Source organism: Jatropha curcas, chromosome 1 (genome assembly GCF_041381405.1).
Source record: "Jatropha curcas cultivar XTBG-Jc1 chromosome 1, XTBG_Jcur_1.0, whole genome shotgun sequence".
Classification (NCBI taxonomy): domain Eukaryota; kingdom Viridiplantae; phylum Streptophyta; class Magnoliopsida; order Malpighiales; family Euphorbiaceae; genus Jatropha; species Jatropha curcas.
Window position 1 is genome coordinate 925489 of NC_143151.1, and position 14456 is coordinate 939944.

General features: G+C 28.1%; 1 protein-coding gene across 3 annotated transcripts; it reads right to left on the bottom strand.

Moving 5' to 3' along the window:
• Window positions 1-5339: 5339 nt before the first annotated feature.
• Window positions 5340-8731, bottom strand: LOC105629292 (Got1/Sft2-like vescicle transport protein family). Of its 3 annotated transcripts, XM_012210856.4 has the most exons (8): window positions 8572-8731; window positions 7869-8008; window positions 7059-7150; window positions 6881-6961; window positions 6287-6384; window positions 6121-6196; window positions 5783-5848; window positions 5340-5694 (listed from the first exon to the last, which is right to left on the bottom strand). In XM_012210856.4, exons 2-7 carry the CDS (start codon window positions 7894-7896, stop codon window positions 5819-5821), a joined length of 405 nt encoding a protein of 134 aa, XP_012066246.1. In that variant the 5' UTR covers window positions 7897-8008; window positions 8572-8731; the 3' UTR covers window positions 5340-5694; window positions 5783-5818. The 3 variants fall into 3 exon arrangements, with proteins under 3 accessions (XP_012066246.1, XP_012066244.1, XP_012066245.1); XM_012210854.4 differs by lacking the exon at window positions 5783-5848; XM_012210855.4 differs by lacking the exon at window positions 5783-5848 and having other exon boundaries at window positions 7869-8018; window positions 8572-8725.
• Between the last annotated feature and the right edge of the window lie 5725 nt (window positions 8732-14456).

Sequence of the window (14456 nt, forward strand, 5' to 3'; positions counted from 1 at the left end):
CGAAGGATTAAAAATTTAAGGAACAAGAATTCAATGTAGTCTTGGAACACATTAAGTGCAGAATTCGAAATGAGCAGCATAATGAATAATAACCAAATGCTTGTAAAAAATTTTGAACTAATTGTGGGGCTATTTAGTGGGTACAGTTATTTGATATCTTTCAATTCAAAAGCATTTAAGATTCAACTAATCTAATATATTTACATTTAATTTTTTGCATGTATCAGTAGGGCATTTAAACATTAATCACACGTGAAAAAACACTTTATTTATTTATTTTTTAATTAAGTAATATTAGGAAGGGTTCTTTGGATCGTAGAGTGTAAATGTTTTTGAACTTCCCATCAAGTGCATTTCACTGAGTATTGAACTTGTATTTTCACCTTTATGGGGATTGAGATCACTTACCACTCTAATCAACACCTTATTCATTAAATAACACTTCTTTAAAAATTTATTGTTAAATATAAGGAAAAATATATAATAATTAATTTTATAGATGCCAGTTATCCATAATATTGGTGAATGGAGATCGTTAGTGATTATAAGATTATAATAAATTTTTTAATTTCCAAAAAGAATTCTCTTGTAAAAGGAGAAAGTCATTCTCTTTTTAAAATGACTTAGTTTTCTTTTCAACTAAGAAAATATTTTCTATATATTCACTAAGTTTTTTAAACATATCAAGGCTTTGTTCGGCAACTACTTTTAAAGCAATTTTAATTAGCATTTTGATTAGGTCATAATACTATTTTTATTAGTTATATTGTTCAGTAAGATTATATATATATATATATATATATAGTAGCATATTAAGAGAGCGTTTAAGATAATATAAAATCGTTCCCCTTACTTTTTTTTATTTTAATTTAACAGCTAATTAAACAATTATTTTTACCGAACACTTTCACTTTAAACCGTTATATAACAAATAAAAACTAATAATTAATATTTAATAACTGACGGCTAACAACTATATAACAGATAAAGTTACATAAATGAAGCGAAGGAATTATCTTCTTCAAAGCAGTTGGGTGACATTGTATCCAAATTCGTACTCAACATAAGTAGAAATTAATTAAATTTTCTCTCCAAACCAATTCAGGTGCTATCGAAACATTTAAGAAGTACCTCTTAGATACTATCTCGTGACAATAATAGTTAGTCGTGGCTTTACATTGCCAAACCAACATGTATAAGCATTAAAGAAACTTAATTATATATTTAATTACGAAACACTTCAAATAAATAAATAAGACCTTGTTAATAACATTTATTAGCTCATGTTTAATTATAATTACGAATTCTTTGTTTTTGTTTAATGAATGTACCGATTAATTTATGAGATTTACTCTCACTAATTGCTACATTTTAGACGAAAAAATTAAATCGAAACATATGTATCAAATAGGACTAAACTGCACCAATTCGGCTTGATTCAATTTTTCAATTTGAATTATTCGGAGTTAAACCAATTGGGTTTTTAGGATTTTGACTATTTTTTTTAAATCAAACCGAATGAATCAAAACCAGTATTCAATTGGATTGGTTGTGTCTATTATGGTCCAACCCTATGCTAGTTGCATTTGTGCAACCATGACTATTGCAATTATTTATTTAATTAACAAATATTTAACGTATGCTCTAAATAATTACAATGTGGTATTTTGAGGTGCCAACAAACTACAATAAATAGTTGCAATGCCTCTCTTTCTCTCAGTCGTTGGGGCATCAACCTTATTTAATGTCTTATAATTAATTTTAAATGTTGTTTTTCTCATCTATACCGACACCCTCTTTCTTCAACTATTCAATACATAACACAACAAATAGATAAGGCCCTTCAATTTTCACCAAAAAAAAAAAATTTATTGTACTTAGAAAATAATTTTTATGATTTTTTAAATTTCATTTTTGACCAATGAACGTTTTAAATTTTTGATAATTCCATACTTTGCATACTGAAAAATGAATCAAATTTAAAGTCTATAAGTATAGAAAAAATGAAATTCGGAAAATCTATTTCCAAAATTTAGAGATGGTAAAACTTTGTTTTACGAAAATTCAGGAGTTAAATTATATATTTAGACATAGAATTATAAAAAAAAATTATTTATTGATATTGAAGGTACTCATATATATATCCAATGACAATTTTCATAAATGCGAAATATAAATTCAATCTCTGAAAGACTCACTTGTTAAAAAGGTAAAAAATTTTTACGTTCTACGGGCTAAAATGAGTAATTATACAAAACACGGAAAGCTAATATTATTTTAGGATGAAAGTATTGGATGATAGAAATGGAAAATCCAATCTATGCTATTATAGGAATTGCGTGAGACCCATTTTCTCCGCACGCATTTAATGTTCAAAAAGTACTAATTTTTTCTGTTTTGTTATTCACATATTCTCCTCTCATTGTTCCATAATGCACAAACAAAAGACCAAAGTGATAGAGACTTGAAAATGAAATTTTCTAACTACAAACCATGTGCTTTTAAATAGAGATTTGTGAAACGATAAATTGCAAATAGCCTCTTGAAATTAAGCAAAATTTGCATTTGCACCCATACTTTTTCAAATATAAAAAATTAAGTAGTACTTTAATTTTTGGAGAAAAATATATTTTAATATGTCCATTGGATTTTAGCCCCTTAAGTTCGAGGGAAATAACATTTCAATCATTTGAAAAGGAGGATTTTAATTGAAATGTAATAGGGCGGATCCACATTCTGCCTTAAGAGGTCATCGCTCTAAGCTTTTTTAAATTAGAATTTTATATACTTCTTCAAAAATATTTATGTTTGCCCCAAAACTTTTCAAAATTTGATTTTCTCCCCTGAATTTTAGATATATTTTCAAAAACTCCACATTCACCCCTAATTTTACATTCAATTTTCTTTTATTTTTTTCCTATTTTTATTTTTTCCCCTCAAATACTCAAACTCCGATTCCGCCCCTAGAAAGGAAGATGACTACTAACAAAGGGATTTACTCTTAGGCGATGTCCAGTAATATAACGTTTAAACTAATTTTTAAAGATTAAAATACTATTTTATAAAAAGTTAATTCATATAACGTTTAACTTTTAACATTTTATGAAAACTTACTAAAACATTTTAGCTACTAAAATAGCGAACAACTACCAAAATAATTAATTTTGTCGAACATACCTTTAATTTAATTAATAGATAATATTAATTTGAAGATACATTTTAATGTTCAAATAAAAAGAATTTCAATAAACTTTCACTTTCAGAGAAATAAATTAACTTACATTTCAATGCGCTATGCAAATAAAAATTATCAACTTTAAATTTAAATTGCAATTACATTTTTACATATCATATATGTAAATGTATCTTAATGTCATTTTAAAGAATCATGAATAAAAACCAATCACATAAAATATTAAATTTGAAAAAAAAAATAATTCCATTAATAATAATTTTTCTAGAGAAATACAAATTAGTAGCAATTTCAGGTCATCTGGAGTTCGGGTCATGTCTTTTCATGAGTAGTTGCTTTGAGTTCCAATTCACAAATGGTTCAATTTCGGGTCGAGTTTGCGGTTTAGGTTGAGTCATTTCAAGTGGCTTTGCTGGTATTATTATATTTTTAAGAATTAATTAAGAGTTCCATTAATTAATTAGTACTGCATTTGACTAAATTAAATAGCTTAATTCAGTTTGACTTTCAAACAAAATAGTTTATTTTGCCATTTTATGAAAAATCATTAAAGTTTTTTTTCTCACATCGGTATATAGTTTCAGATAAAATAACTTTTGAAAAGACAGATATTAATAGACAGAGAGAATACATGTTTACACAAATAATGAGTCTCCTTATAAGGCAAAGCGATTCTTAGATTCTACTTTAGTTGGAGCGATTTGGTTGCAAAACTAATGAAAAATAAATTTTTAAAAATTAAGTGTCCAAATACTTTTTTTTTAAAAAAATTTAGAGAAATTAACTTACCGAGATCGTTCTATAGGACCAAAACTAATGAAAAATAAATTTTTATTGAAATAATGATATTTCTGAAAAAAAAAAAGGATAACATACGAAAAATATTTAAAAAACCTATATTCTCATTGGTTTAGTCGGATCCATAAATCTGATTTAGGTAAATCTAATCCAAAATATATGCATTTTCACTCCAATGCAAAAGAAAGAAAGTGTACATATTGCAATATTTCTAAAATTTTCAAACCCTATTTTAATTAGCATTTAAATAGAACAATTATTAATAATTGGAAACCAAAGCACCAAATCTTGGTTTTGCATTCCAATTACAAAATTTTAAAAATCAATTTTCAAGAACTATGATTATGAACAATTAAAGCACTCAATAAATTAACTAGTGATGGCAGGTAAAGAAAAAGGGGCCAATGCTAAACTATCTTAGAATTTTATGGGCAAACATAAATTTAAAAGTATAATCCATCTTTTTGCCTTTGAAATGTATAGTAATGAATGCATAAATTCAATTTGTTGTCAACCAAATGGTTGATTTAATTGAAGAGAGTGAAAATTAGGGTATAACCAATTCATAATAAATAAAAAACATAAACAATGGTTTGATAATTTCTAAGGTTTTTTCAATTATTTTTGTAAAACCCAATAGATTTAAGGTTAAACATCAGAACAGATTGGAATAAATTTTTTAAGGAAAACGAATTTGTTAATTAGGTTAAACATCAAGGACTAAATGATAATTTATCCTTTTTAAAATTAATTAGGTTGATATGTAAAATCCACTTTTAGTGAATCCAACAATGGATAACTCTATTCCAACCTTTCTATTAGAAAACCCAATAATAATAATAATGGCTAGGAAAATCGTACTATAAATCTCAACAACCTAAATGTTTTATATATTGTAATAGGAAACTTTTCAAGAACTCAGCCAATGTTTTCATAAATGCAAATCCTTTAATTGTAGTACATTAAAAAAAAAAAAGAGTAGCACATTTTTTTTTTTTCGTTTTATTTGCTATTTAAAAAAAAAAAAGGAAATATTAATTATTTTTTTAATTTTACGTAGCCTTATTTCTTGTATTTCTACTAAATAAATAATAATTATTTAGAAAATTGATAAAGAATAATTTAGTGTATTAATTTTTTTTTTTTTTTAAAATGAGGTAGAATAATTGTTTCTACTAGCAAAGATGTAGCATCTATCTATTTATCTACATTTATATATCTTTCTACATAAATAAATAAATAAAAGTTCAATCATATTTGCTGACATGGCATAAAGTAAGAATATTATTTTGCTGAATTGATTTTTTTTTTCATTTTAAAGGAAATTATTTTTCTAATATCATTGATGGAATTGAAACCAATACCAACTTGCCACTTGTATAAAACCATAACAATATGGTTCGGTTTGACTTGGTTCAAACCATAATTTGTGAAATCGGTTTGGCAGTATGTGATACTCCTACTAATTAGTACACAACCTCCTGTGTCTAAATTCAATCTTTTATCCCTTCAATTAGTACTATCACCTCTCTAATGGCTTCTCCCCATAAAAGGATGAATGATTGAGTGGCTGAAACCTAATAATCGCTTGAGAATAACATTGAAAGAGAACCGCGGAAATTCAATCACTTTTGCCTTCATCGGAAGAACTGGACAAAAATCAAACTTCTTCAAGCAGAACCACCCCTCAGTCGATCGAGAAGCTGCGATAATTGATTGATATTGGTTAGTTTTAGCTTTTTTGGCAGAGCTCTATAATTTCATGATAGAAGAGAAAAGGGAATTCTTTACAAGTCCATTGACAAGTGTGTCAAAAAGATGGTAATTTCATGAAAGAGGACCATTCAACAGGGACTTCTGCAGTAAATATTCTAGCATAAGGTCTAGGAAAAAAACAGCTAATGATTTTATAGATATTTTTGCCCTGAAATTAAACACAAAGAGAAGCTATTTTAATATATCATACTAAAGATTTTAAGATAAATACTGTAAAATGACACCCAGTTGCCATTACATGATTGGGAAAAAAAAAGGTTGATGAGTTTAGTGAAGTAGCATGGTTTTATAAGAGTAATTCTTAAGCATACCAGACAGTAAAAGTAATTGAAGAATTAGAAAGTATGACTCACCAGAACAGGATACTGTATAATCCATCCAATAACAGGAATCTGATAGAGGAATACCTTGACAGATGGCCAAAAGCCACTGGAAGAAAATCATCAAAGCAAACAGTTTAGGCACATAATGAGTATGTGATCGGGTTAGGTAAATTGTGATGAGTAACACAGAACTAACCCGAAGAGAGCAATACAGCCATATATTTGCAAGATTATACCAACTATCGGCCAACGAACAAATATGAAGAATAACCCGAGAAGAAAAGAAACAGAGCCCTGCAAAAGGAGATAATTTTAATGTCTGCATTTCAAATAAATTGCTTACATACTGCCATTCACACACGCAGGCATTTCTAACTTCATACTGAGCAGCAGATTAAATAGGCAACTAAAAGTTCAGTCGGAAGGTGTTTTTTCCAAAGGGAGGATAGAAACTTTTAGTAGATTTTTTTAGAAGATAAGTAAACCATAGTGGAACATAATCAAATAAAATTTCAATAGAATGATGAAGAAAAAATCATCCCCCCCCCCCCCCCCCCAACTCTCTCAAAGCAGTTAGCCTCAAGCATTGATAACCCACCAGCCCACCTATTCCTCCCACACTTTCTTTCTTTCTTTCTTTCTTTCTTTCTTTTTTTTTTTTTTTTTATTTATTTTATTTTTTTTTATCTACACAATTATTTCTAATAGCTATATCAAAAGAGAAGGCAATGGTAAAATGTATAAGAGAAGGACAGTCAGGATATTCAGCAAATATACTTGTTCCCATTACCTTATAGTTTGCTCTGTTTGTAAAAAGCTTCCAAGTAGATTGCCAACCAAGTAAAATGGCTACACCTGTCAACCAAAATATCTACTTACAGAATCCCAACAGATTAGAAAATTTCTGCTTTTCTAGCTTTCCTTGAAAATAATGTCAACAAAATTCCTAAGCAATAGAAAACACTTACATTTCCTAGGGCAAGTAAACCCCTGTCGCAAAACAGAAGTACACCAAGAAATGTGAAAAAGATTCCAAAGCCAATGAGCCCCAATCCAATTTCTGCAAATTAATGCCAAAAATTGAGATTACAAATCAAGTTTTAATTCTCAATCAGAAAATTATAAATAGAACTCTGAGTAAGTTAAATAAATTCAGTACCATAATTTTTTTGTTTGAGTATTCAAGGACATAGAAAGGAAATTTTATCAGATATCTACATCTGACAGTAGATGAAGGACAGAAGGAGTATCAATAAAATTCAGGCTTCAGTAAAAAATTAGGATGGGTGCAGATTAGGCAAGTTTCAGGAGCTGCTGTGTTTGGGGTGTTTTTACTTAGTATATGTTGTTCTGTTTTTCTCATGCATAGCTAAGAAGATGGGAATCAGATTTTTACTAGTGGGCGCTTATTATTTGGTAGTTTCTAGTTCTATTATTGTAGTGGGTAGTTACCTTGTCTTTGCTTTTGAATCCAGTTGCTAAAAAGCATGTAGGTTAATGAAAGCAATAAGCAGAATTTTAACGAAGGGTTCAAGTTCCTAACACTAATTGTAGATTTCTATCAAATGACCCATAAGAGATTGTAGGGTTCTCTCTTAGTGCTATTCTAGCATTTTCTTTACAATGTATCCTAACATTAAAATTAGGCACAGTGAAGCTAATAGAATTTGTGTGTGAATGCACAAAATAACGAAAGTAAATATGATAAATAAGCACATGCATTCGCACAAAAAATTTAATAAAGAAACACTCATTGAAGCGAAAGAAAATTTGCTTACTCTTTTGTTCATTTAGTTCATAAGCCATCTGGATGGCTTTCAGGTCATAAATAACAGAGAATTTCTATGAATTTATTGTAAGGGATCGCAGTCACAGTCTCTTTTATTTGTGAATCAAAAGGAGATCACCTTCCAACAAGCTGCAATATACTGAGATGGTTATAAGAATAACAAGAATGATACAACATAAAACTAACTACAAAATGCCAGAAACCAAAACCCATCATACAACATACGAGATACGTGACGAAATTAAGGAAAGCCTTGTGGTAAAAGGTCAAGATATAGAATCAAACAAAGAAATATACAATTCAAGACATGAACTTCAATCACCAGCTAGTAAGAAAGGTATAAAATTTGCTTGGGCCATATTTTAAACAAGTATATGAAAAAGAAAAGAAATGAAATAATAAAGAATTGCCTAGTTTGGGGATCGAGAAAATGAATGAAACAAAAGAATAGCAATGAAAAGAAGAGCATTAAGTTCAGATTTCTTTATCATTTACAACCTCAAAAAACAAGAAACCCATTAAATTATGCCTAATAAAAAATAATCAGAGAGCAGTAAAAAGAGACTATGAGTTCAAATTCGTAGTTAAGACCTTGTAATGGGTTAAATGCTTACCCAATTTGAATTCTAAAAGATAATTGCAAAATTGAGCAAGTATCATTAATGCTAAGCGAGAGATAGAGATAGCCTTACAGGTTAACGGAGATTGCAGGAATCAACAATGGAGGGAAGAACCTAGCCCAGGTTCAGCAAAAATGTCAAACTCTCCCTCCTCTTCGCGTATACGGTAGCTTTCTGGTGTCCTTCATGTTTTCACCGGTACATGATAGGAATAAATCTCACCCGTTGATCCATGTTAACCCACTACTTGTTCAACCGGTCAAAAAACATATTTTGCAACAAATACCAAGTCTTATTAATCACACATAGGTACCAACAAATAGGCTTAGCAAAAAGGCCTATGAGTTGAATAAAAATACCACAAGATAAGCCCAGCCGCTGTATTACATACCAATACAGCGGCCCACTAATCGCACAATGTTCCTACTTCAAAGGCCCGGTAGTTGGAGGCCGAATACTTTTCTTATATATATATGCTTACACCAAAATAATGAAAATTAATTTTTTTTATTGTATTAAGAGTATTTTTAATAATTTAAGAGGAAAAAAAAATAATGCTAATTTTTTATAATATATATGGATATTTTATTATTTTTATTTTTTATACCATTAATCTCACACATTTTTTATCAAACGGATTAATCTCATTTCAGAAATCGTAGAAAAACCTTTTTTATGGCTGTTTTTCCATGTTTCCAACACAATCTTGAGAATTGGGAATTGGTAAATGAAAATTTCATAGTATAAAATATACATTCACCATTTGCTACTCAAAGTCATCTTTGACTTTGATTATGTAACGTAAGTGAGAAAGAGATTAATGTGTTTGTGGCTGTGAGGTTAGCTTCAATCATTGGTTTGCTGTCATCTAAGCTTGTTAATCACTATAATATAGAAAAACAAAGTTACTTGTGTTCTTGTGCCACCAAAATATGTAATATAGTAAAATTTACAACCATTATTTAATTTGAATAATTCTTTACTTTACTTTTTCTTAAATATTAATTAGTACACGCGTCTTGATCCAGCAGTAATATATATATATATATATATTGCGAGTAAAATCCACCGAATAGATCTGATAAGAGTATTTTAGGCATTTTGACTTGTTGCATTCAAGATCAAGTTGGTCCGACTCTTAATATTTTTTTAATGACAAAATATAAAAAACAAAGAATTTTACAATGCATATATATTAACCTATCTTTAACTTTTTTTTTTTTTTTTTTAAAGTTTTAAAACGTTAACAAAAAAGTGTGTATTTCATTAAGAATCTTAAATGAGTTTTGATGTATTTCATCAAGAATTTTAAATGGGTTTTGTTAATAAAAAATTATTTTAAACTCAAAGCAGGTTATTAGATTCCACCAAATCACATTGACTCGAGAAAATAAATAGTAGTAATAATAAAAGAAAATAAAAAATAGTGTTTATCCCTTAACTAATTGAATTAAAAGCTATTTTTATACAATAAAAATACTTAATTAAGTCATTAATTCAAAAAATAATAATAATTTAAGATTGATTCTTGTGCAAGCTAAGCAATTAAGTAAAACAAAGAAAATATAGAAGGAAATAGTTAAATCACTTGCTCTCTTCCACGTTACTAACCCTAATTAGTCAGAACATTATCACATGAAAAAAGAGTCGTTATACTGTCTATTTGTAGGTAAGCAGAATCATATTATTGTGTTGAAGTAGTCAGAAGAATAAGAGAAGCTTAAGCCAATGACAACCCACGAAGAAGACAACCTAAAAAATATGTTAATATTTTTAAATTAATATTCAAATATAAACAATTGTTAACAATTTTTTTTTTAATATTCAAATATTTCTTTGAAGATGATATGAGCAGCACTTATATGAATATGAAAGCCTCTCATATCCCAGCAGTTGCTACTTGCTAGCTAGTCGGCAAGATCTTGTTTGCCACATGGTTCTATTTATGAAGTCTCAATGTATAATGATAATATTTATTAAAATAAAATTAATTTGAAAGAGTGGAGTGTCATTTTGGCATTAAATATATAAATTTACCTTTAAATTTGATATGTTTTACGGTTGATTTGATAACTTAAATCTTAAGGGTGATATAGGTGTTGCTGGTTTAATACGCAGGGTGATAAAGAAAGCGCTCTCAACGAAATTTTTTTTATTCATAAAGATGAAACAATTGAGCTCTTTCCACTCCAACCAATTCCATTAATTGAATTATTATTATTATTATAAATATCCAAATCGGATCCGTGACTCATGTATAAATCAAACCAATCAAAATAGGATTTTTGAATTCCGGATTAAAAAAATCAAATCTCTGAATCTGATCGACTCAAACATATGGTATGACGTATATTATTTCAATGTACAGTATAATTTTTTCTATAGGTATTGAGATATGAATTTCTTAAAAAAAAATGTTGCATAGTGACAAAGAAAGTGATATTCTAACAAATAATAATAATAACGTGATCATATATTAAAAAAAAAAAAAAAAGGAGATGGTGGGCCATGCTTGTTTAATATATAGGCAAACATCCATAGTTTAAAATTTTATTTTGTCAACTCCAATCTAATCTCCATATCCTATTAGCATATTCGAATCTCACTGCATTAATGTTGCTAAGTTAATATATAGAAACTGTGAGTTCTTGCAACAAAGCAAATGATTCTCCATCTTTTTATTGGTTAAATAGGAAATACATAAGGATTAAGGATAGGACCGACACTTTCACAAAAATGTAATGATTCTCTTTTTCTTTCTCTCAATCAAGTTCCATTAATAAATTCTTTTTGAGCATTGGAGGAGGAGAAATTTGAATCACACACTATTGTTAGATTCTACGGACATTTATCAATAGACTATGTCTTAAACATGGTACTGTAATAATTTTTTAATTAGTTTTTAGCGTTTTGATAAAGTCAAAACTCTATCTCTATCAATTATAGTATTCGGTATCGTAGTTTTTATAATAGCTTTTAAGATTTGATGTAGTTTTTTATGAAACGTTAAACACTTTAATTTTTAGTATTTCACATAGATTTTTTTTTTTTGACAATCATATATATATCCGTTGTTTTTTCTCCCGAATTCAACTAATTAAATAACTAATATCATTTTTTGTCATTTTAAGTTAAATAATTATTTTTACCAAATACTTCTAATTTAAATCCTTCTATAAATAGTTACAAGCTCACAGCTACTGCAACAGCTACCAGCTATTAAAATAACAAATGTTGCTGAACATATCCTTAGTATCCGATGTACATATTATAATTGAATCCCTTTATTCATAGTCAAAAAATTATTATGTTTGTCATGAAAATATGATGTAAATTGTTTGACAAATACATGACAATTCAGGAATTTGGTTTGGTTGTTGAGATGATGATATTATTTCAAACAATTTGCTTTTGAATTTTGTTGGTAGATGGTGCCCAGTTTGTTATGAGCTTGAAAAGCACTTTGTTGTGTCGTGATTTATGTTGTCAAATTGTGAATGACAGATGGTCCTTTGAAATGTTAGATAAGCCAAATGCATGTATTATTATTCATTAGTCAATACTAGTTGCTTTAGTAGCTATTAATTATAGTTATGATGTTTAATTTCTCTCGGGCGGCAGCACATAAATTTTTTTTTTTTCCAATCTGGGCAATGTGTGGTTTTGGGATCGAACTTATATTATTATTTTTACGGGGATTAAAATTGTTTATCATCTCAATACCGATACCTTGATGGCAGTACATAGAAATAAATTATTAATTTGCTGAAGTTCCTAAGCTAATCTAATTTTAATTAGAAGCACGTTACAAGCCATCGACATCATACTTTAGGAAGATTGATTTTTCCTTTCAAAATCAAAAGCAATCTTTAAATTCCATATATGTTAGCACTTTTTTTCTTTTATTAGCTAAAAGAATACATAGTTTGAGTTAAAAATCTTTTTATAAATAAGAATAGTGCTAAATGAACCAATTTGAGTCTGCCACAATTTGTATTGTAAAAGGTAAAAAATGTTCATAATGCCTTAGCTGGATTTTGCTTTTAAACATTTTGACCCACTATTAATGAAATTGTACTAGATCCAAGTTGAGCCAAATAATTTTTTTGTATAGATAAATAGTATTATTATAAAATTCAAAAAATGAAAACCTTTAATTTAAAAATCAGTAATCAAATTATAGATTAAACTAAAATTTCCAAGTGGGTAGAAATTTCTCATAGTAGAAAGTGATGTTTGAAAATGAATGTTCATTAATTAGTTAGAGCATACCAGAACTGAACTTGAAAACTTCATCAAAGACAAATGTTCTTACCTAATCACTTTTGTACATTGAATTGCCCGAAACTTTTAGATTCATTTCCAAGTTAAATCATAGTTCTTGATGACTTTTTAATCCTCTTCTTTAACAATAATACTAACATTTACAATTTGAACTATATATGGGTCATTCTACATTTTTTATATGAGATTAATTTCTCTTCCTAAAAATAATTTTTTCGTAAATCAAAATGGTAAATTTGTAAAGATTGTATGTCGTGCTACTAGGTGAAGCGGTGGAGTGTTGCATCTTAAATGGCGAAAGCGAGAGAAACTTCATCTTCTAAATTTAAACATATCATATAATTTGAATTATTATTTATGCAATTTTCTAACTCTAAATGTGAATATAATAACTCAAACTCAAAATTAATTTAAAAATTTTAACTTTGATAAGAAACATCTCCTTCACAGGAAATTTTTGTGATTAGTTTTCATATGTAGAGTTTGAAGCTTCAAAAGTTAATCCTTCGTCATTATATTTTAAACTCAATTTAAGTTTATTTAGATAAGTCAAACCTATATATTATCTCAAGTCAAATCTGCCTAATCTCTCTCTCCCTCTCTATATATATGCATAAGAAAGAAAGATGAATTTAGAATTTCTCAGAAGTTGATGGTGAGATTTGTAGGATATAGAATATTAAAATAACAAAACACTCCATATACGAAAGGCAAAAGGATGTTTTTTTCTTATCTCGAAAAACTACGAGTCAATGTACAATATTCCATTTTAGCAGTCTCTTGATCTACTCACATACATTAATTGCGGAGGATTGATCATGTGAAAAAAAATATAAAAATATATATATAAAGAGATGTCAAATTTATATTTTTAACAACTGAAATGTGTTAATTTATTCTAAGAGTTGATGTACTTGTACTTTGCTTTCTGTAACGCAAACAAAGAAGCTTCCATTAATCACCGTATAAAGGTAAAAAATACTGTAAAGTCGAAGTTCACTTTTGGAAACGAGTATAAGAATAAGAAATTCTAGTAAGAGAATGAATTTCTATATTAGTTTGTCTTTTAATCTATTTAAGCGCTGTATTTTATTTAGAGACTAATAAAAACTTATTGTTCTTTAAAACCGAACCAAATTCTAAAAAATCTAAATATGAATGTATTCACTTTTAGATAATTTTTGGTATTTAATTATAATCTATTTAGAATCTATATTTTATATGTAGAACAAATAATATATTTTACAAAGAATTTGAATAAGATTAAGAGATCTCATTTTTAATGAATAAGCTAAAATTACATTAACTACAAAGTGGTTACATGTCTAAAAGCCCGCTCTTTATTCTCCCTTCTTTTTGTAGGTTTTTCAAATTTCTACATAAATGTTGCGGATCGAATGTATCTCTATCCATAGGACAAATAAATAATAATAATGGAGGAGCTATGAAAAACGAAAACATATTTAGGTTAACTTGAATGGGGTAGCTCAGTGGCAAATAGCATTTGCGATGTTAATTACCATAGATTAAGTGACGGGTTTGATCCTTCACAAGAGAAACTCTTTTCAAACTAGTCCATTTGCCTTCAAAAGCGAGCAAAAATTAGTCGAATTTACCGTGTATCTTAAGAATAGAGATCAATTCGAACACACGGTGACACATTTAAGTAAGAT